Source organism: Eschrichtius robustus, chromosome 8, assembly GCF_028021215.1.
Source record: "Eschrichtius robustus isolate mEscRob2 chromosome 8, mEscRob2.pri, whole genome shotgun sequence".
Taxonomy (NCBI): domain Eukaryota; kingdom Metazoa; phylum Chordata; class Mammalia; order Artiodactyla; family Eschrichtiidae; genus Eschrichtius; species Eschrichtius robustus.
In genome coordinates this window covers 111,713,369-111,736,612 of record NC_090831.1, presented here as the reverse complement: position 1 = coordinate 111,736,612, position 23,244 = coordinate 111,713,369, and the positions used below count along the sequence as shown (strand labels likewise).

Here is a 23,244-nt window from a genome sequence, read left to right as displayed (position 1 = left end):
CTCTCTCTAGTTGTGGCACGTGGGCTCCAGAGTGCATGGGGTCTGTAGTTTGCAGCACACGAGCTCTCTCATTGAGGCGCACGAGCTCAGTAGTTGTGGCGCGCGGGCTTAGTTGCCCCGCGGCATGTGGGATCTTAGTTCCTCGACCAGGGATCAAACCCGCATCCCCTGCATTGGAAGGTGGATTCTTTACTACTGGACCACCAGGGAAGTCCCTCGGGTTTGCTTTAAAATAATCAGGGTGAGGAATGGAAAGCAAGGGGGTACAGATGAAATCATATTGGCCATAAAATGATAACTAAAGTTCAGTGATCTGTACATCACATTCAGTATACTATTTTCTATAATTTTGTATATGTTTGAAACTTTCCATGATAAAAAGTTAGAAAAAATAAACAATATCCATGATCGTATCTGACAAAGAGAGAAGTCATCTGATAGATAGGTTGGCCTGTAAAGATGTCTCAAGAATCAAGAGGCAACCAGAGTAGTCATCAAAGTGTTCACGGTAGCAGTCACCCTTCAGGCAACTAGGAGTCTGGAGAGCCACTGCAAACTTTGGCTATTGAGCTAATGAGCCACAGGGAAATTAAATCAGAGGGTCAGCAAGAATGAGTCAAGCAGATGATTTGGGCGAGCTCTCAGCAGAAATGTAGAATCTACTACGTAAGGAATTAAAATTCTCTAGAAATCCTCTACCCTTCAGGGAATAGAGAAGGGAATCCTTCTGGTTCGGCCAACGACCCAACTGACTGAGAACAGTGTGGTCAAGAGCAGAGCTACCCAGGAAGCAGAGGTACAGGAATTCCAAACTTCCCAGGAGAAGTATGGGAAAGTAGAGTAATTAACTTCCAAAAACTTTTACAAACTCAGAAAGGAGGAAAGAGGTGATGGAGTTTGAAGGGTACAGAAACTTGCCTGAGATCAAAGGAAGTCAAATTGCCTAAAGCCAGGGCTCTTCTTTCATAGGCCACACATTCCTTTAAGAATTATTACTTTTTTTTAATGAGAGAAAGTAAAGAAGTATTCACAAGCATAGAATTTTGCATTTGATTTCAGGGCCTCCCCAAAGCCTGGGATCCATGACCACTATGTTAAGAACTCCTGGATGAAAATCTTCCTTACAGAAAGTTCACAGTGGAAAATAAATGGCAGGGTAGGTAAGAAGGGCAATTCTGAGTGTGGTTTGCCCATTTCAGGCAATGAGCGCGTAGCAACATCGTGGATGGATGCTTTCTCGCCCTAGGAGGATATACGTGAAACTGTAAAGTACCACGTAAGGGGAGATTTCCCCAATGGCCATGTGTTGGAGCAGTCACTGAAAGGTTGAAAGCAGCTACTTAACTTGAGAAAGCCAAGTATTTGAAACCAGCTCAGCCAGATTCCAGTTGTCATCTCCACTCCACCCCCTGCAATCACCATTAGTGATTTTTCAACATTCAAACCAATTCAACCAACATTTTGTAGACAATGTGTTGGGAAGTGTGGGAGATGAAAAATATTATTGAAACATGGACTCTAACACAGGGACGTTCATCTCCAAGTGGAGAATGTGAATGGTGCTTGCGACAACCTGGCCCTGGATTCTTTGACCTTCAACTTTATTGTCTTCAGGACATTTTTAGAAGCACACAACCACGGCTACTCCGTCGGTATTGATACCTAATACTCCTCTGTCATCAAGATTTTAAACTCTGAAATTCTGTTAGGCCACAAACTCTTATTTTTCTGTCTTTCTCATACCTACTAATTTTTTCTTTACCCTCATCAGGGACTCCAGACCCCTTGAATGCTCATACCCGAGTATTCAGGTATGAATATTCAGCTCTGTCTTGGTTTCACTTGCCTCTTCCTAGCTTGGATACCGTGGACATCTGAAGTGACCAAGGACCACCAGGTGGCAGCAGAGTCTCAACTAAACTGTCCACCAACTTGGGCACCAAGTCAGGTATGGTAATTGTTATTTATAACGGGAGCCTCAAGTTTGAAGGGGAGGTGGAATTAAACAAAGGATAGAGCATACAGGGAGATTAGCCAGCAGGGGACAAGAAGATCTTGATCCTCATATAAGTATAAACCAGAGAAGTGGCTAGACCCAAGCAGTGGGGGAGATGGCAGGGTTCTCCCAGTTTCATTGTCTGTAACCATTTCATACCTATACACGTGGGTAGTCTCCTCCTGCTTTGAAACATCCCTTGCCCAACTGCTCTGAAGCTCTTTCTAGTTAAGGGTTAGTTACTTAATGTCAGCAAGCCTCCTGGAATCCTTTGCTCTTAACTGCCTTGCCAATCCCCAGTGCTAGATGGAATCGACCCTCTTGTCTCTCTCCTTCCAGGCGGCCAGGTGCTCCTGCAGAAAGTTACAAAAGTCTACACATTGGATCAACTCTAAATCCATAATATGTAACCTCAGTGGTAACCTCAAGGCTGCTGAAGTTTCCTCTTTTCATCCTTAGTTAATTCCTTGGGGCATTGCTCATAGAAGCAATTCTAAGCCTTCTCCACTCCCTGAAGTCCCTTTCTGCATTTCAGCTCCTCGACCACAGCAGATGACCTCACATCCTCCTTTGTCTGGAAGACTGGGACCATCCACCCAGTCCTCCTCTGCAGGCCCTCTCTGCTGTAGACAGAGCACAAGACCTACAGAGTCCTCCATGGTACATTTCTTGAGCTGAATGGGAAAGACATCAGAAATTTCATCCTTTTCAAGGCAAAGTAAGAAAACAGATAGCCTACATCTCATCTCAGAATCAACTTACTACTCTGAATGATATGTTACTCTCTTAGTCAGCTCGGGCTGACAAAATAACACAGCCTGGGTGGCTTAATCAATAGACATTTATCCTCACGGTTCTGGAGGCCAGGAAGTCCAAGGTCAAGGTGCCAGCCAGTTCGGTTCCTGGTGAACATCTTCTTCCTTGTTTGTAGACAGCCACCTTCTCCTTATGTTCTTATGTGGTTTTTCCTTGGGTGCATACAGAGCGAGAAAGAGGTCTCTATCTCTCCTCTTCTTATAAGGCCACCAATCCCATCATGAGGGCTTCACCTTCATTATCTAATCTAACTCCTATGGCCTCATCTACAAATACCATCACATTGGGGATTAGGGTCTCGGCATATGAATTTTGGGGACAGAAATATTTAGTCCAGAACAGTTACAAATGTTGATGGCTGGAGTGTTTCCTAACTTAGTACTGGGGTGGCAGCTCTTACAAATCTCATCTGCAAAGACAGTGCTTTCAAACTTTTCATTGAAAAATTCACAAACTAACATAAAATCTATTCTGTCCAATTTTAATTGACCTTGTTCTTCCTGTGCAATGATTTCTGATTCATTTATTCAGTCATTCAATTAGTAAATACTTAACTGACTTGAGCCAAGACTCCTAACTACTACGTACTGCCAAGTACAGACATGTGATGATAAAGCACATTTGTGGCAGATAAAGAATATTTGACAAGAAGAATCATTCATCCAGAATTTGTCAGACTCCCCCTTCAAGCACTATGGAAAGAGAATCCACTCACTGGCCCACAGGCATAGGCCAGTGTGCTCAGCTGGGTGCTCAGTCAAGAGGTAAGTGCCTCAGGCTAAAGTTTTTTATAATCTTAATAACTATAAAGTTATTATAATTGCTCCCGATATTCAAGTAGTTTTCAAAGGCTTTCTATCTAATGAAAAGATAATGTGTGACTAGCAGATACATGTATGTTCTAGACTGCATGATGGGTACCTCTCTCAGAGCAGTCACTTAGAATCCTGCCCCATTTATCTGTTTGTTATGAACTAGATTATTATGGATTATCCCAACTCAGATCACTCCTGAGTAAACTAACAAAGATGAACTTTTAAATTTGCAACACTGTAGACTAGACCTTGGCTTCAAAATGACCTCACCAATGCGCTGGCTGGCATCCTTGAAGGTTCAGCTTGATCCTTCTTGTCTCTTAAAGCTATCAGTACTAAATTAAAGACACATCCATTTTAAACTGTATTAATTGAATTTAATTAATTAATTTACTCTTTTGATTTAATGTTAAAAATTAATTTATGAGATAATAAATGTATTAATAAATTAAATTATTAAAATGAATTCATTAGTTTATTTTTTATTTTTTGAATTTTTGAATTTAATTTATTTTTTTATACAGCAGGTTCTTATTAGTTATCTATTTTATACATATTAGTGTATATATGTCAATCCTAATCTCCTAGTTCATCCCACTACCACCACCCCCCCACCACTTTCCCCCCTTGGTGTCCATACGTTTGTTCTCTACATGGGTGTCTCAATTTCTGCCTTGCAAACCAGTTCATCTGTACCATTTTTCTAGGTTCCACATATATGCGTTAATATAGGATATTTGTTTTTCTCTTTCTGACTTACTTCACTCTATATGACAGTCTCTAGATCCATCCACATCTCTACAAATGACCCAATTTCATTCCTTTTTATGGCTGAGTAACATTCCATTGTATGTATGTACCACATCTTCTTTATCCATTCGTCTGTATCAATTAATTGGTGATATTTACCCAAAACAACTGGGTATAACATAGGACTATAACAGCTATATCAAATATTTGTAGGGCTTTCACAGCATTACCAAGTCCAAACTCATACTGCTCGCTGCATGACAGGCCAATAAATTGAGAGACAAATTGCTGGAGCAAGGAAATAGCGACTTTATTCGGAAAGCCAGTAGACTGAGAAGGTGGTGGACTAGTGTCCCAAAGAACTGTCTTGCCCAGGTTTGGATGCTAGTTTCTTTTATAGAACAAAGAGGGGGAGATGAAGAGGTAAAGTAAAAAAAGGCAATAAGTTGTTGCAAGTATTTCCTGGTTCTGGCCAGACTCCAGAGGGGTTATGTTAATTTCTTCTTTCCTGCAGCCATTCACAGGTGGGCCTGGTCAGGATGTTTCCCGTGAGCTAAACAAAGGTATTTTAGCTTAATGCTCATTGCATGGGAGGCAGGGTTCCCAGAGATAGGCCATTATGTATATTTTAGGCTATAGGCAACATCCCTTTAGTGACTAACTTGTAGCAAAAGCAATAGAATACAAAGGTTAAAATAAAAGAAACAGATCCAATATGGAGTCAGATTTGTTCTTCCTTATTACACAAGGATCAGGATGCTGTGTGGTCATAGCATACAGAATTGAGATCTATAGGTGGAAGATATAGGAAGGCATATTTTACCTCAGCATAAGAAAGACCTCTCTCAACACAAGATTTTTCTGAATACTAGTTGGCAGAAGTGAATTCCCGGCCACTAGAGAAGGCTGGGCATTAGCCAGACTGTGATGTTTGAAGACCTGGAAGACCTTCAGTGCCTCTAAGGCCCCACCAGCATTGATAGCCTGTGAGTCTAGCCTGGCTGGTACCAGGTGAATCTCTTAAATCAGCCCTATCATTTCTGCCACAGCCCAAAATGCACAGCTGCACTTTAGCCTTGGGGCTCCCTCAGCTGCTGGCTCTGGCCTACCTCATACACAGAAGCAGGACATAACTCCAGGGAGACAAACCTATTTGTTCAGCAGAGCTTGTAGAGGATGCAGCTGTGAATGTGCCACTTATCCACTGGTAGATTTGCAAGCAGAAGAAGAGCAAAGAGTGTTTCGCTCACCATCCAATTCTACGAATATTAACCCACTGCAGTGGCTGACCAACAGTGCATCCCTTACTTCAGACAGAGGAGACTAAGGCGATAACAGGGTGAAGAACTCTGTGCTCCAGACAGAGGAAATGAAGATGGTAACAGGATGCTCTGTGCTTCTGACGAGCAGGCCCCTTAGATAGTTAGATGTATATCTCAGGAAGAACTTTAATGAATCCAGCTTCTTGCATTTGCCCATATATAGTAAAGCACTAAAATCATTGACTTGAGTTACCTGTTCTTTATGACTAGCAGCAATCTTTTACCAAGATGCGTACTTGACTGCACATATTCCCCAGCCCCCCCCCCCACAAAAAAAATCATATATGAACTAGCCTTCCCCCCTACCTCTTTGGAGTACTTTCTCAGAGCTACCAAGAGGCCATAGTCTCCTGGGCTATAGTCCTCAGTAAGAACATGAATATAACTTAACTCACAACACTCACATTGTGCGGTTTTCTTTCAGTTTACAGATTCATAGTGGTTGATGTTACACGGTTGATAGTTAGGATGAAGCAAATATTTAAATCCTTGTCTGGGTGCTTGGCTTCCAGCTTATAGGTAGAAATGAAATAAGTTATGGAACATTAGCACACAACAGTTACAGCAGTTATTTTCTGCTTTTGAATATCACCTGTTGGTTTAGAGATAAACCAAGCAAATCTGAAAGAAGCTGCACATTTGAAGTTCTGAAATCAGAGAAGAAAGAATTAGAGGGATGTATTTTCCTGAGATCATTCTTTTTCCTCTGAAATCTCAAGCAGAAATTAAGGAATTAGTTCAGGAGTTCAAGGGCCCTTAGGACTAGCTGGTTTCAAATTTTTGCCAGGAAGTGGGAAGTGTGGGGTCCAGGAAGAGCTACATCATCTGAGAGGCAGGCAGAAGAGAGGGAGCTTTATTTTGGCACATGTACAATTATTAATACTTTCGGAAGAGTTGTAGGTTCTAACTTCAATCTACTAACCTGTTTCTGGACTTATAAGAAAATACTTGGTATTTGATTTACTCTGAAGAATATATTTGGGTGATGTGTGTGTTGCTTTATTACAATAACTAACATCAGGAAAAAGAGGTTGTGAAAAGAAAGAATGAGCTGGGGCTTGTGGATAATTTGATTTTCAGAGACCTGCCGCTTCTGACTCCACTGCCCTTGGCTTGCTGGGAGAGAGAGCGACAGCCTTGGATCAGAAGGCCAAAGCCCCAGATCCAAAGACAGGGTGAGGAGGATGCAAAGTCATGGTGTGGGGAACTTGGCCAACCATGTAACAATTGATAAGATTGTATTGATATTTGGACATGGTAGTGCAAAGTGCAGAGAAACAATACACATAGAAGGCAGTGGGGCTGCTCAAAAAGTGGAACCTCATGACCTTGTTTCTGGTCATGTCTAGAGACTAAGGTCACCAAGACAATAAAAAAAAAAAAAACAGGGTGATTTTTTTAAAAAACAGAAACTAAAAAGTAGTCCTATGTATTTATTGCATGCTGAATTCTAGGAGAAATATGTAAAAAAAAAATCAATAAATATTAATTCCTTTTAAAATTTAAAAAAACTATTTAAAACCCTGCTTATTGCTGTATAAAGGAGTGGCCTGGGACCTTGACAAAACCCTTGGCATTTCTGTGTACTTTGAAAAACATTAATTACATTCTTAATATGCTGTAGAAAGGAATACTCTATTTTTCCATCCCTTTGAGCTTCAGCTTTGCCATTTTGATACATAACCACTGATTTTGTCGAACAGCTCTCCTGATGGGATTGTTTGATGTTTCCTCATGTTTATATTCAAGTTATACAACTTTGGCAGGGATATCAGAGATGTGATGCTAGCTTCTTCTCATTGCATCCTAGCAGGTGATACATAATTTCAATTTGTCCTATTACTGATAATGTTAAACTGATCACTTGATTAAGGTGGGGTGGTAGGCAGAATTTTAGGATGGCCCTATGACCTTGGCCCATGGTGTTGCTGCCATGATTTTGCTTAGTTATATGGCAAAAGGAAGATTATCTGGGTGGGCCTAGTCTAATCACATCAGCCCTTAAAAAGCAGAGTTTTCTCTGGCTGGTAGCAAAAGGGGAAGTCAGAGAAATGCAAAGTGTGACAGGGATTCAACTCCAGGGAGGTCTACCTTGTTGAGTTGGAGAAAACCCATGGCAAATAACTGTGATTGGCCTCCAGGATCTGAGCGCAGCCCCCAGCTGACAGCCACAGGGAAATGGGGACCTCAGTCCTACAGCTACAAGGAACAGAACTCTGCCAACAACCTGAATGAGTTGGAAGGAAAATTCTTCCCCAAAGCCTCCTGATGAAATTCCAGCCTGGCCAACACCTTGATTTCCGTCTTGGGAGACCCTGAGCGCAGAACCCAGTTGGATCTGACAGAGCTGTGAGATCGTAAGTGGATGTTGTTTCAAGCCATTTGTGATGATTTGTTACACAGCAGTAGAAAACTAATACCAGAGGTATCTGCCACCTTTCTCTGCTGTAAACTAACTCTTTCCCCTTAGTAACTGTTTTAGACAGCTTGGGCTGCTATAACAAGTTACCATGGGCTAGAGGCAGCTTAAACAACAGGAATGTATTTCTCATAGTTCTGGAGGCGGCAAAGTCCAAGATCAAGGTGCCAGCAGATCTGGCACTTCCTGATTTGCAGATGGCCATCTTCTCATTGTATCTTCATACGGCAGAGAGCAGAGAGAGAGAGAGAGAGAGAGAGGGAGGGAGATCTCCTGTGTCTTCTTATAAGGGCACTAATCCCATTCATGAGGGTTCTACCCTCATGACCTAATCCCCTCCCAAAAATCATACCTCCTAATACCATCACATTAGGAGTTAGAATTTCAACATACGAATTCCATAACAAACATTTAATCTATAACAGTAATTAATACAATTTATGATTAGCTGTAGAGTCCTTCATAGAATCACTTCAGCGTAGGTAGGTAGGTAGGCACCATGGCTTGTAACAATTAAGAGACCTGGTTTCAGTTTTGTCATCTGAAACATCAGAATAAAAATAAAATAAAAATAAACAGACAGGGCTTCCCTGGTGGCGCAGTGGTTGAGAATCTGCCTGCTAATGCAGGGGACACGGGTTCGAGCCCTGGTCTGGGAAAATCCCACATGCCGCGGAGCAACTAAGCCCGTGAGCCACAACTACTGAGCCTGCGCGTCTGGAGCCTGTGCTCCGCAACAAGAAAGGCCACGATAGTGAGAGGCCCGCGCACCGCGATGAAGAGTGGCCCCCGCTTGCCGCAACTAGAGGAAGCCCTCGCACAGAAACAAAGACCCAACACAGCCAAATAAATAAATAATAATTAAAGTGCTAATAATTTAAAAAAAAATAAAAATAAATAAATAAATAAATAAATAAACAGACAAAAATTCCTGCTCTCATAGAGCTTACATTTTATTAGGTAGAAACAGAACAAGCAAGCAAGCAAACAACAAATAAATAAAATACATAATATGTTAGGTAAATAAATGCTATGGAAAAAAGGAAAACAGAGAGGAGAAAGAGGGAGCACCAGAGAAGATGGATTAATTTTAAATAGGGTGGGGAAAGAAGGGCTTCCTGAGAAGATGATGAATGAGCGAAGACCTGAAGACTATGAGGCAGAGAATCACTCACACTATCTGAGGGTAGATAAAGCATCCCAGGCATTGAGAATAACCAGGGCAAAGGCCCTAGGCCACAAACACAGTGGTAACCTCAAACCACCTACCGTGCGTAACTTTTAAACAATGGTCAAAGTCTTCTCCTTGGTCTTTCCATCTCTCCCTAACTGACGTGGGGCCTGACCATTTTGAACCAACAAAAGTGCTCAAAGGTAGCACTTCCCTGGAGTTGCTGGGGAAACATTTACCCTACTGACAACAAATGAGAAAAGAACAAACTGGATAGAATTTTAAATACAATGTAATCAAATTCCACCGCGTAGTACACTCAGGGTGTTTGTTTACTAAAGTTGAAAGACCAACTGAATGAAAATAACTTCAAGTAAAAAATGTTTCTTTGATTTGACTTTCCCCATAGGTGTGTGAAATAACTGATTGAGTTGGATCCTTGTTATTTTTTTTTAATGCTTAAAAAATGTTTAATGTTTACATCTCTGACTGTAAACATGAATTTCCTATTTTAGAAAATATGAAAATTATGTAAGAGAATAACAAACATGAAATTCACTGGTTACCACATAGAAAAAAAAACCTGCTTACATATTTATTTTGCTAGATAGATTTTTCTTTTATTTTAAGCTTTATTGATTTGATAGTATAGATAGCTTGTTATAATTTGCATTTTTGGTTACTAGTATGAATAACTTTTCATGTTGTTTATTGGCCAATTTTCATTCACCAACTTTTCTTTTGACATCTTAGATTTTTCTTACTGATTTGAATAAGCTTTTTTGATTGTAAGAAAATTACTCATCTGTTTTCTGTCACATTCATGGCAAATGGTTTTTTCCAAGATTCTTTACAGCCTATTATTTTTGCATGGTTTTTACGTTCAGTTTTATGTTTCACTCTTATACTCATGTGTACTCAATATTAAAGCAAAAAAAAATGCTTATTTCTAACAATGTTCACTGATGAGGGTCCTTTCAAATTTTACTGGAAATTATTTTCTACAGGAGCCTCTCTCTAATCTGTACCCCTTTTAACTCTATAATGTATAGCAAAATCTCACCATAATGCAATAAGTAGGGTACAAAATTCTAGTCATGTAAAATGCAATTATTGCAAGTTAATGAATGACTAAAGCAGGCCTGAGAGTTTGGGCATTATGGGGTCTTATTGAGAAAGTCAAATCCCTCCAGGTCCCAGTTGGAGTTTGGCACCATCTGGCTGGCATTTACCAGATCTGACTTATTCTTTTAAATCTTCATATCCTCAAGATGGCAGAGTCCCCGTGATCAGATCAGAGATACAGCTGTGCTCAGACCTGACAGGACCTCACCGGCTGCTCCCCCAGCCCATCCTTGGTCATTCATCTCAGCTCTGAGGTCAGCTCCCTGGCCTGAGAGATGGCAAGGTGCTGGGAAGGGGGAAGAGCCCACAGAAAACACAGGGACAGCATGAGAGGCCTGGTGAGGGAATCTCTCCCGTCCCCTCCTTCACTGAGAAAACCAGGACCAACCAGCTGGAATCTTACCTGAAAGTTCTCAGCGATGCGTGCTGGCGTCACAGACTTGGGAATTACGACCACGTTCCTCCTGATATGGAACCAGATCAGAACCCGTGCAGAAGGGGACGTGGTGTTTCCACTTATCTACAAGGACTGCTCCCTCTGCATTTTCAGAAAAATAAAACATCTCTGCCACTCACTGTATCTTTAGTACAGCAGCTAGTGTTGACTGAGCACTTTATAACTACCAGACGCTTGCCAGTCCTCTGCCAGCTATCTCCCTTAATCCTCACAACAACTCCATAATCTTCCTTTTTTAAAAATAAGGAAAGTGGCTTGGGACAGTGTTTGGGGTCATGAGGCTGATAAGTAGTGGAGCTGGGATCTGAACCCAAATCTTTTGTCTGCGTAGCCATGCTCTTCTTCCTGGACAACAGGACTCAACAGAAGCCGTTAGATGCCATCTTTGTTTCAGTGATAACCATGGGATTTCCTGGAGTTCCAAACAAACAGGCTTTCAAGGAAGGGCCTTAATGGGCTTCCTGTCCTGTTCTTTTCACCTTCAAGGAGTTAAATGAAGACAACACAAGGAATAAAACACAAGACTGATCTGCTGGACGGAAAAGAAACTATGTACCTTGTACCTGGGCTGTGGATTTTTTGTGCTTTGCAGCAATCTCCTTAATCTTGGGATCCTCCAGTAGGGAAGAGTCCTAGATTAAGGACCCTTGGCCCTAGAGGGAGAAAGATGGCTGGTGTGAATAATCACCATGGCTACCATATGTAGATGAATATTACTCCAGCGATGGTCCCAAGGCTGATCATCAGTCTTCTCCATGTGGGAGACAAGGCAGCAGGATTTGAAAGCTTCATGTCTTACCCATGGGCTTTGAAGCGTCAGTATTTTTGCACAGGTTGATCCAGTGCTGGGTGGCTGAACCGGAGTAATTCCAGGGGGTCAGGCATGTTGCTGTTTTTTATAAAGTTACCATATTTTCCCCACTGTTTGAGTATGCCAGGCACATTGCATTACACGCATTTTTCTTTCTGATGGCTTTTTAAAAAATATATATCTTTATTGGAGTATAATTTTTTGGAGTATTATTTTTTCCAATAATCTTTATTGGAGTATAATTGGAGTATAATTTTATACTCTTTATTGGAGTATAGTGTTGTGTTAGTTTCTGCTGTACAACAAAGTGAATCCGCTATATGTATACATATATCCCCATATCCCCTCCCTCTTGAGCCTCCCTATCCCACCCCTCTAGGTCGTCACAAAGCACCGAGCTGATCTCCCTGTGCTATGCAACAGCTTCCCACTAGCCATCTGATGGCTTTTCTTAAAGAATGTCAAGAGGAAGATCAGATGCCTCGCCCAGGTCTATCTGGAGAGCCCAGAGGGCTGTAAGCCATGACAGTGATGCCCTTGGACTGGCAGTACTGGATCAGTTTCTCCTGCCTGAGGAATGGGTGACACTCAGTCTGTAAAAGCGAACAATCCTCATCACTAGGAAAGTCCACCTGCTTTTTGAGCTGCTCACAGGGAGTTCTACACACAAAAAAAGACTGTCAAGCAAAAGCCAAACACTGCCCACTGCTAGCCTGGCTAAACCAGACCCCAAGAGCTGTCTCACATGACCAACAAAGTACCTGATGACTGACCTTCAAATGAGACTCGGTGCAAAGCATTGAACTTGCCTCCAAATGTTTAAGAAGTAATAGCGCAGGACCCTTACCCTTTACTAAACAGAATTTACCTGGTAAGCACTGGTTTGTATGTCAGTCCAGGTTTGTTCAAGAGCCTTTCGATCTGGAAGTGGTTGAAGTTGGAGATCCCAATGTTTTTCACCAGCCCCTCGTCCACCAGTTCCTCCATGGCCTGTCATAGAAAGGGACACCTTTGGGCAGTGCTAGAGGGACCCCAGGGATCCTGGCTTGGCTTAGTCCTCTCTGGGACAGGAGTACCTGGTACAGGATCCACCATCGTAAGGATTAACCAAAGCGTGAAGAGGAATTTTCCATTCAGCCCATGGGTAGAGAGGAAAGCAGGAGGAAAGGCTTTGAGGTGGGGATAAGCATGAGGTGTTCAGGGGACACTTCAGCCAGTGGTTCTCAAATGTGGCTGCAATTTGGAATCACCTGACCGCTTTAAAATATACTGATGCCCAGATCCAACCCCCAGAGTTTCTTACCAAACTGGTGTAGGATGTGGCCTCAGCGTTGGGATCTTTAAAACTCCCCAGGTGATTTTAATGCATAGAGGGCCACTAGGGGTAGATGATGTTGGTCTTTGAACTGGGCAAAAATGTTTACAATTGATGAGATCACAAGGTCCCCGAAACAACTGAGTTGGGCAATGACACAATGTAACAGTTTCTGTGTACCATAGAGAAGGTATAGGTGGGTGTATGATACATCTTGACATCATTACACTTTTTTTCTCCCATCTGCTTCAGGGTGTTCAAGAAGGTTTCTATTGAACTGGTTGTGGGTCCACATAAACATCAGTTGCTTCAGTCCTGCCTTTTCATCTTAGAGCCTCTGACCTTGGTCATCAAAATCTTTTCACGCCCTCAAAATCTTTCATTTAGCAGTCATTCTCAAATCCATTCTAAGGATACAGCACTGTGAAAATCAGGGTACTTTTTACAGAGAACAATGACATAGTTGCCACAATGAATACTATTGTTACGAATGAGGGCAAAAACTCTTGTGGAACCAACGCTAGAGGTGTGTTAGTCTACATATTCCACAAAGAATAATTCCTAAGATATTTCAGAGGTCATGTTTTACCAGGGTAATATATATGACAGAGCCTTCTCGTCAAATTTAGTGCAAAATCTGAGTCTACTGAAACCTTAGGCTATGTTGTAGGTTTTGCCACAATTTTCATTCTCAGGAATAAAACATTCATTGAGTTGAGTCCATATAATGCACATAAACCATTATATCATTCATTAAGTCATCACCGTGAAATATTTCTCTTACAGGAGGTTGTTCGTGGTAGGAAAATAAATATGTTGCCTTTTTTTAAAATATAGTTAAGCACCAGAATTTGCATTTCTTTTTATGGCTACAATTTTGTCACTAGCAAAAAGAAAGTAATATATTTTCTTAAAGATCCAGGCTTAATATATTTATTTTAGTGAATATATCAAACAAGTATTTAAGACTATGTACTTGGATAATGACTTGTGTGGTCATTAAGGTAAAAATGAATATGTAAAAATAAGAAAAAACAGCATTTTTCAACTTGTAGTTCGAACCCACTTTTGAGTATGTGGGCTCAAACAGCTCATGCCTTTTACAGCAGTGATGTTCTGTCACATTTACCATGGATTTATATTTAATTATATGCTCAAGATAGCAGAATGAATGACAAATAGATGTCTTCATAAGATTTCCCCAAGACTATTTGATTTACTTCCACGTATAGTCTCTTGCTCATGAGATATGATATTGCCAATAGGTTATTATTTAGTATGGCTCTTAATTACATAAATCATTGCTTTTTTTTTTTTTTTTTAATTTTTTGGTCACACCACACGGCACATGGGATCTTTAGTTCCCCGACCAGGGATTGAACCCTTGCTCCCTGCAGTGGAAGCACGGAATCTTAACCACTGGACTGCCAGGGAAGTCCCTGCTCTTTTATTATTGCTAATTTTGACTTACAGAACCTAACTGCAAATGATAAATTCTTGTCGAGGAAATCAAATGGTAATTCTGAAGATCTTTATCATATGGCTCTTGATCCGGCTGGTAGTTTATGTTTCCTTTTTTGTTTTCCTTTTACATACAACCTAGAGAGCTTCATAACAGTCTTAAAAATTCACACATAGAAATCCAGGGAGTTTTCTCCATACTTCTTTTTAACAGCCTTTCTGCTGCTAGAAGGCATATTTAATGATTTACTTGCCAAAGACAATTCCCTTCAAATACATTTACAGGATTGCTCACCTTGCCATCATGAAATGATGGCTTCTCTGCCTCATAACCCTTTCCCTCCATCATCAAGTCAATTTTGCTACCTAAATTTTCTTACTGTTACTTGTTAAAATTCAAAGCCACAAGAATGCTGTGCTCACAAATAAATACCTTTGAAAAACAACCCACAGAAAAGTTATATTTCATTTAATTATAACAATTCTAAGATTTTCAGAGAGGTTAGGCTTAATACAGGTTTAACCTGTAAAACACAACACAAACTCATAATTACATGTGCCCCCAAACTGAAAGCTGGCAAAACGACACAATGAGCTCTTGGAGTTTTTGTCACTATTCATCTGCAGTTTGCTCATTCACTTTGTTCTCTCCTAGCATTGGCAAGAGAGAACAACGGTTTCAGAAAGAAATGATCAGCGAAAGACTTCCATTCCTTAATTCAGTTTTGAGTGCGAATTAGGTGGAATAGGTCATTATTTGATCTGAGAAGCAGGACACTTCTCTCCCCTGATGTGTGAATGTGTATATTTACTGTGTGCTGAGCACCATGTTAAGGGTTTCAGTGGCTGTATTTTTGAGACAGAGACACTGCTCTGTCTCACACCATACGTGACCTGAAAAAGTCACCAATCTCTACGTCTCAATGTCCTCATTTGAAAATGAGGATGATGCCAGTAATTAAATAAGCTATGACTTCCTGCACTCCATATGTGTCAGCTATCTTAATATTTAAATTACCATATCCTAAAAGATATATGTTATTAGTATCTATTAGAAGATTTTTTTTTAAGAAGCAGGAGAAACTGAGGCTTGGAGGAGTTACATAACCTATACTAGGTTACTTAGCTAATCAACACATGCAAACCCAGGTGAGAGAGCTGGGAATTCATGTCCCTCAGCCTCTCGGGCACAGGCAGGTGCAGAGCCCCAGGCAATGAGCTCTGTTTCTTCACTGAGGCCTGGCTACCATACTTGGGCACGACCATACTTGGGCTCTTCTCCAAAATGGCATTCCCAGTGCTTTGGTTAATGAGAAGGTTGAGTCCTGAAAAATTATTATGTAAGAGCTGCCCTGGGAGGGGAACTCTCAGCATGGAATCAGGACCAAGGTGACGTGGCAGTTACGGTTTGCCTGGGCTGCCAGAAATCATAGTTCTCTCAGACATAACAGAGAAAACCAAGGCACGTGGTCACCTCCACAGCAGTACATGGACTCGGTCTCCCTTTCAGGCCAGTGCCGTTCTGCTCCACTGTCTCATCCTGACAACCTTCCCATGAAGTCCTGAAGTGCAAGACCTCCTGCTTCGGCTCCCCCTGGTCTCCAGCCCCCAGCTCCCTGACCCCCAGCCCTAGCAAAGGTGCTATTTTCCAGCACCTGCTTGGGAACTAGAGATTGGGACAGGGAGTAGCTTCAGCCTGTAATCCCCATGGCCAGTGAATAAGATAGAGGTCCAGATAGTCCAGTTTCAAATCCTTGAGGGTCTTCTGACAGGCTTCCCTCACTAGATGCTTCTCCAAGAAGGTGGGCCACAACTGCAGAGAGCACAGAATTGAGGTGTCAGCACTGGACAAAGAAGGGGCCATATCATACTCGCTCTCCCTGCTTTTTGACCTTCACCCTGATCTAACCCGGGGGCACGCTGTTTACAGCACAGTTGGTTAAGATGCACGATCCAGGGATCCAAGGTCACCAGGTCGCTCAGGAAGTCAATGACCTCTCTTAAGTGTCGAGGGCAAGTTATCTTTTCAACTCTCCTGGTGTTCTATGTATCTCTTACATTGCATAGCATATTTGGGCATGGATTCAGTGTTTGTTTACATGTACCTTTCTCTTCCTCAGCTGTAGGCTTTCTGAAGTCAGGAATTGCAACCAGCTTTTAAGTTCTTAAGCCTTTGGGAGCAGGTGGTCCTCTCTCTGCTCTCCCATGTGTCCAAGCCCACGGGCTCCAAGTGATGACTCTGTAAGGAGTTTATCCAGACTCAACCACTGCATACAGTGGAGTCTATTTGTCCCCCTATAGATACGTGCACTTTCCAAGTACCTGTAACTGGTGCCTTTTAGCAAGTTGGATATAATACAGATTCAGTGATTCTCAACCCTCTCTCACTCAATCCCCCCACCTTTTAAATAACATTTTGTAACTTGCCTTTTACTAGACTGAACTAAAATGAAATTCATATATGACAATAAAAAACGCTCCCACCATTTTCCAAAATACCTGCTGGCTGAGAACGTCTGGGCCACAACCATTGAGACCACAGTGCTGAAAGGTGGAGCTTCAGGATCCATTTCTGACTGCAGCCTTAGCTTTTAACTGCCACGGGGCAGATGGAGCCCACTGATGGGGAACGGGGACGCTAAGGGCACTGCCATGGCTCAGTGGAGCCATTCCCACAAAGGGAAAACCCAGTCGAGATGGGTAGGGTAGCAGCAGCGTCTCTGCACACCAATACTGGGCTAGAGTGTGGATGTTTGTATCCAGGGATGTTACAAAGGCAGCGGGGGAAATGAAGACGGCTGGGGGAAATGACCAGAGTACTTAGAGCAAAGGCTGGCAGAGTTCGGGTGCTGACCAAATCTAATACTTCCGCCTGCCTTGAAGTGCAGTCCTCCCACCTCCTGCTTCACAACCTTCTCTCGGATCTTCTCTTGGATGGCTTCCCCCACCTCATGCTCGTTCTCGTAGGCATAAGCACAGTCCAAGTGGCGACATCCTACGTCAGTGGCCACCTTCACAGCCTCTCTGACTTTGCCTGGGGTAGACCAGAAGGAAAAAGAAAAGACCATCATAGACTTATCCCCAGACCACCTTCAACAGGCTCTCCTATACAGTCCAGCTTCTCCAAACCAAGGTTTCCCTGGGGTCCCCTTTTCCAGGGGACACCTGGGAAGAAAACGTGGTTTGGAAAACTTTTAAAGGAAAGTGAATTAACTTTATGATTATAGCCTCCTGTTGTATCCTAGCTGAAGCCCACTCCCTTCTAATCCAGGTTCACCCTCCAGCCAGGAAATGTCTCCAAGTATGTGGAAGAGACTGCAAACTCCTAATGACCAGGCTGAAGACTGGATTTTGAAGTAACTCAAAGGAATCTTCAGAGAGAGAAAATGGTCATTACTGCATAAATCCAGGCTCATCGCATACTAGGTGTGTGGCCTGAGCAGATTACTTAACTTCTCTAAACCTAGTCTACAAAATGGGAATAATAACAATAGCACCTGCCTCATGAGGTCATTGTGTTAAGGGCCACAATGAATGTCATTTGCAGCACAGCACTGGGCACACACCTAAGAGTCAATGGATGCAAGGCATTATATAACTGTTGTTTCAGAAAAAGGAGAAATAGAAAACCTTGTAAGAATGGGGTTTATTCCTCCCCCCCACCCCCACAAAGCAAGAAAGACAGAAGAGAAAGAAGGAAGGAAGGAAAGAAAGAAAGAAAGAAAGAGAAAGAAAGAGAGGAAGAGAGAAAGAAGGAAGAAAGAGAAAGGAAGAAAGAAAGAACGGAAGAAAGAGAGAAAAAGGAAGAAAGAGAGAAAGGAAGAAAGGGAGAAAGGAAGAAAAGAAAGAGGAAGAGAGAAAGGGAGAAAGAGAAAGGAAAGGAAGAAAAAAGAAAGGAAGAAAGAGAAAGGAGGGAAGGAAGGAAGGGAGGGAGGAAGGGCATTAAAAATACCACATTCTTTCTAATCTAGCAAAGCCAAACAATGAAAAAAAAGTACTTAATACTGATCTTTCACAAAATCTTTTTCAAATCTCTTCTATCATCGTGAAATAATAAACACATTCAGAAGCATCCCTGGGGACTTCCCTGGTTGTCCAGTGGTTAAGAATCCACCTACCAATGCAGGGGATGTGTGTTCCATCCCTGGTTGGGGAACTAAGATCCCACATGCTGTGGGGCAAGTAAGCCCGAGCGCTCTATAGCCCGCGCTCCGGAACCAAGAGTCCACGCACCGCAACCTGCATGCCCCAACTAAGACCAAAAGCAGCCAAATATATAAATAAAAATAAAAGAAAGAAGCATCCCTGGATGCCCCTCCCAATCACTACACCCTACTTTACCTTCACTGGTAAACGCATAAGCCATAAAAAGTACATCATCCCTACACCTTGAAAATGTTTCCCTTCATAATCCTTACATCTAATTCTGAAATTCTGAAAATAATTTTTTGGGTAAACTTTTTACTTATTTATTTATTCCAGTGAAAAATCACTTATTAGAGTAGATCCAGTATTGCTTTGTAGGGCTAGAAGAAGAAATATTGACGAAGCATAGTTGAATTTAGTGATCCAACTTTTAAGTTGTCTTTTCAAAAGTAATTATTGTACAAAAATAAAGACCAAAAGTACATGGTATCTTTGATAAATACTTGGTATCAAATACTTGGCATCACATTGATTATATCTTTATACAATACTGCTTTGAGTGCTATATTCTTTTTGTTTCCGAATTTTTGAATTTTATTTATTTTTTTATACAGCAGGTTCTTATTAGTTATCCATTTTATACATACTAGTGTATATATGTCAATCCCAATCTCCCAATTCATCTAGCTTTATTTTTTTTTCAGATTAGTGAGGTTTTTTAAAATAAATTTATTTATTTATCTATTTTTGGCTGCGTTGGGTCTTCCTCACTGTGCGCCAGCTTTCTCTAGTTGCCGCCTGCTGAAGCTACTCCTGATTGCGGTGCGTGGGCTTCTCACTGCGGTGATTTCTGTTGCGGAGCACGGGCTCTAGAGCGCAGGCTCAGTAGTTGTGGTGCACGGGCTTAGTTACTCTGTGGCATGTGGGATGTGGGATCTTCCATGGACCAGGGCTCAAACCCGTGTCCCCTGCACTGGCAGGCGGATTCTTAACCACTGCGTCACCAGGGAAGTCTCCTTTTTGGGTAAATGTATACGAGGTGAGCAGATTCACTGGAGATCTGGAAGCAATTATTTGTCACATCTGTGTCAAAGTCAAAGCTCTGATTTGGAGAAAAGCAGCCCTGTTCAAGCAAGAGAAGCTGGGATGAATCAAGCTGGAATTAATCTGCTCGCCCAGATTATCCGAGAGAGCTTCCTGAGAATGACCCAGTCCCGGGACTAGGAGGGAGCCTACCTGCAAACCCAAGAGAGGAGATGAGAAAACCAGGTGCAGAGAAGGACAAAGTCAGAGGAGAAAGACTCAACAGAGGGACAAGAGAGAAGAAGGTACGTAGAGAACTGGAACTAGTTAGGATGGCGCCATCACGGACGGAAGTGAGAGCGAAGGCAGTTAGAAAATGATGGGAAGACACTTTAAACTTATCCTAAGAGAGGCTCGGGAATCTGCTTCCCTGAGCACTGGGAGTGCCTTTCTGGGTTTTGCCAGCTCACTCTAGCAACACCTGGGGAACCCGAGCTCCCCGACTCCCAGCCCAGGCGCCCCTCTCTCTGGGACCGCCCTCCCTGTGGTCGCAGCCTTCTCAGACTCTACTATGCTCTGGAGATTGTTAAAGAACAGGTTCCAACTCAGTAGCCTGGGGTGGGGCCTCAGCTTCTGATTCTCAGCACTCTCCCCGGGAGTGCTGATGCTGCCCGGGCAGGTTCCACCCTAGGCAGCGTGAAGTGCCAGAGCCTCCTGAGCCCTCCCAGCCCCTCCTCCCAACCCCCCAGGCCACAGCAGCCAACCCAGGGCCCTCTAAGTGTCCCAGAGCCAGGGGGAGTTGAGAGGGAAAGGCTGCTGAGAGAGGAAGTGCCCAGGAAAGCAAGTGTGTTTTTTAGTCCCCAAACTGCTTAAAACTTGATACTTGCTAGCAAAGCTCTCACCACTGCTGGAAAAAGCCAGTCTTGGAGCTTTGCAGCCTGAATCAGCCCTGAGAAAGCAAAGCAACCTCGGTCCTGCCTCCAGGGCCCAACATTTACCTCTCCAAACCCTTGCCTCTGAGCTTTCCCTACTGACAGGAGAAAATGCCCAAAGCCCCTCGAGGGAAGTAGGTGTCCAAATCCTTGCATACATTCCTTCCAGGTGCCCAGGCCCAAGATGGGCATCTTGGCCTTAGTACTGAGCTCCGCAAAGGTTGCCATGGTGAGTGCAAAATAGTCGTGAGTGAGCAGATTAATTGTCTTCTGCCCCGCTTAATGGTGCTGACTCTGGCTGCAGAGGGAGGAGCTAGAGGCTGGGTGTGGGCAGACACTTCCAACCCTGGAAGGAACAGGAAAGTCCTTTCAGCCTTTTGTAATACTGATTCATGTGAATGAACTTCAAATATTGCAACCTTGTGTCCAGTTCTCCCTGATTCAAAATGCATGGATTATTTTATGAGAGTGACAGAGATTTTATCCATTTTTATTTTATTTTGCTAGTTTAATAAATGGAAAATAAAAAAGGTGCATGTATTTTAATTTGTTCCTATCTAACTGCTCAACAGTTGTAAATTTTTTTGCCTCAGAACATGGAAATTACAGAAGTATAAGAATATGTTTATCTGTTAACCACCTGGACAGGATGCTAATACTCTTCGTATATTTATTTAGTGATTCTTGTCACTTCCTTAAAGAAAAAAAACTTTGTGATAACAAAATGATATATGCTCATTATAGTAAAACTAGAAAATGTAGATTATAAGTAAGGAAATATTAATCATCCATATTCTCACCACTCATGATACCATTACAAGAGTGCTGTTTCTGTGCATATATATACAGGGAAAAGAGGAAGGGGCTACGTGCTGAGGAGAGGCTTGTGGGGTGTGTGATCAGCTCATGGACATTCTTCTGATAGGTTGGTGGTGAGGAAATCGGGAGTCAACATCATCAACCTTATTGGTTCCAGCTGGTCTAGGGTCTCCGTGCTTGTGGGCGGCATACAATTAACTTCTTACACTTGATGGGGGTTTCAGTATCTGGAAAAGAGCTTGAAGGACCTGGCTCAGAACGTTATCTATAGCCCTTGAGGAGGAACTAAAGGTCCTTGACTTTGTTAAATGGTTAAACTATTATTATTGTTTCTTGCTTGACTATTTTCCTTTCTGCATCTTCTCACTTCTCTGATTAAATTTATTCTTTGGCTAAAGTTCTTCTACTGACAAGGGGCAGGCAGAGGACATGGGGGGAGGTCAGTTCCAAGAAGGCCCCATAGGGTCGTGCTCAGTTACACATATAGTTTTATACTTAGGACCACAAAATAAACTTTTCTATACGTTCATAAATACTCTTCTTAAAATTGTTTTTACATCAAACATTTTTAGTTGTTGTAAAAAATTCTGTTTTATGGTTATAATGTACTCAATCATTCCCCCTATTCTTAGACATTTAGTTTATTTCTAGTTTGTTTCTATTATAAATAATATTTCAAGGAATAGCATTGTGAGTAAAGCATTGGACACATTTTGATTAATTTTAGGCTTGCTCTCCAGAAGCAGGATTATGTGGTCAAAGGAAATTTGTTTTAGTTTATCATGTGAAATGTGGTTCAAAATTGAGGTGTTTTTCTTTTTTTTTGCATTACCATTTATAGAATAACACACCCTACTGTTTGTGATGTTACAGTAATTATTTACAACTTTCATTTTTTAATATTATGTTCTTTGTAAAATATAAAAAGAAAAATCAGTAGAGAATGCAGAATAGATTAAGTAAGAAAATAAAACCCATCCATAGTCCCACATTTAGAGGTGATTATTGTTAATATCCTCAGGCATCTGTGGATACCCTGTTGAGATGCGACGTCCCAAAGTAGAGGAGAAATGTGCCTCGTTTCCCGGCGTGAGGCTGTGGAGAAGACACCAAGTCTAGGATGGAATCTCCTGGTTCCCAAAACCTGGTTCCCTGTTTCTCGTGGATCGCCACGCCCACAGGAGGTGTCCAGGTGAGTGGGCCTGAGGTAGTCTCAGGGTGTCCCATGAACCCCAGCCCAGTGCTGGGAGAGCCAGCCGGGTTACTGACGTCCACTGGCAAAGTTGGCTGAAAGGAAGTGTAACCGAGCAAGTGGGGCTGTTGCCCTGTGTAACAGCAAGACCAAAAGAGGCAAAGGTCTTTTGCAGAAAGAGAAAAGCTTTATTGCAGGGCAGCCAAGTGAGGAGACAGGAGGAGACAGGATGAGCTTTTGAGTGGGGTATTTATCGTGGAAGTAGGGAGCAAGACAGGGAGGGGGTTCGGAAACGATTGGTGGAAAGTAAGCGGAAGTTTCAGGAGTCCTCTGTGCAGGTGTGTGACTGTCCTTCATGTCTCTTCATGAGTGGCATGTGCAATATCGGGAGAGTTCCATATGTTACGCTTGGTAGATTTTCGGCATATGATGTCCAAATTTCATGATCAATCATTCTAGTCCCTCAACGTGCCTGTGTGATGCTCAGTGGAAGGGGCTGTTAGTGCTTCCATACCTGGTTTCCCTGGTACTCTGCAAGACAAGCTTGCGGGTCTCTGTTAATTATTTTGTTTCTACCTTATAGGCCTTGAGTGTGTACGTTACAGGGTAAGGTTTCAGAAGGAGCGTGAGCCCCTGAACATCTCAAGGCTGAGGCTGTGAAAGCTGTGACGTGT

General features: G+C 42.3%; 1 protein-coding gene and 1 long non-coding RNA gene across 6 annotated transcripts in view; one reads left to right on the top strand and one right to left on the bottom strand.

Annotated features, from left to right (window-relative positions):
* Nucleotides 1–22,533, top strand: part of LOC137768569 (uncharacterized) — a 61,892-nt gene extending 39,359 nt beyond the window's left edge. For 3 of the 5 annotated variants that reach the window (XR_011074761.1, XR_011074764.1, XR_011074763.1), the window contains 5 exons: nt 1,060–1,160; nt 1,857–1,948; nt 2,336–3,576; nt 7,841–8,056; nt 22,400–22,533. This is a non-coding gene — a long non-coding RNA (uncharacterized lncRNA). The remainder of the gene's footprint in view (nt 1–1,059; nt 1,161–1,856; nt 1,949–2,335; nt 3,577–7,840; nt 8,057–22,399) is intronic. The other 2 variants (XR_011074762.1, XR_011074765.1) reach the window with 2 other exon arrangements.
* Nucleotides 10,653–20,787, bottom strand: LOC137768723 (aldo-keto reductase family 1 member B10-like). Its single transcript, XM_068550290.1, has 10 exons — nt 20,718–20,787; nt 19,813–19,824; nt 17,335–17,492; nt 16,155–16,271; nt 12,551–12,672; nt 12,169–12,300; nt 11,780–11,792; nt 11,436–11,503; nt 10,818–10,902; nt 10,653–10,700 (listed from the first exon to the last, which is right to left on the bottom strand). The coding sequence occupies exons 1-10, from the start codon at nt 20,785–20,787 to the stop codon at nt 10,653–10,655; spliced, it is 825 nt and encodes a 274-aa protein (XP_068406391.1).
* Nucleotides 22,534–23,244: the final 711 nt, after the last annotated feature.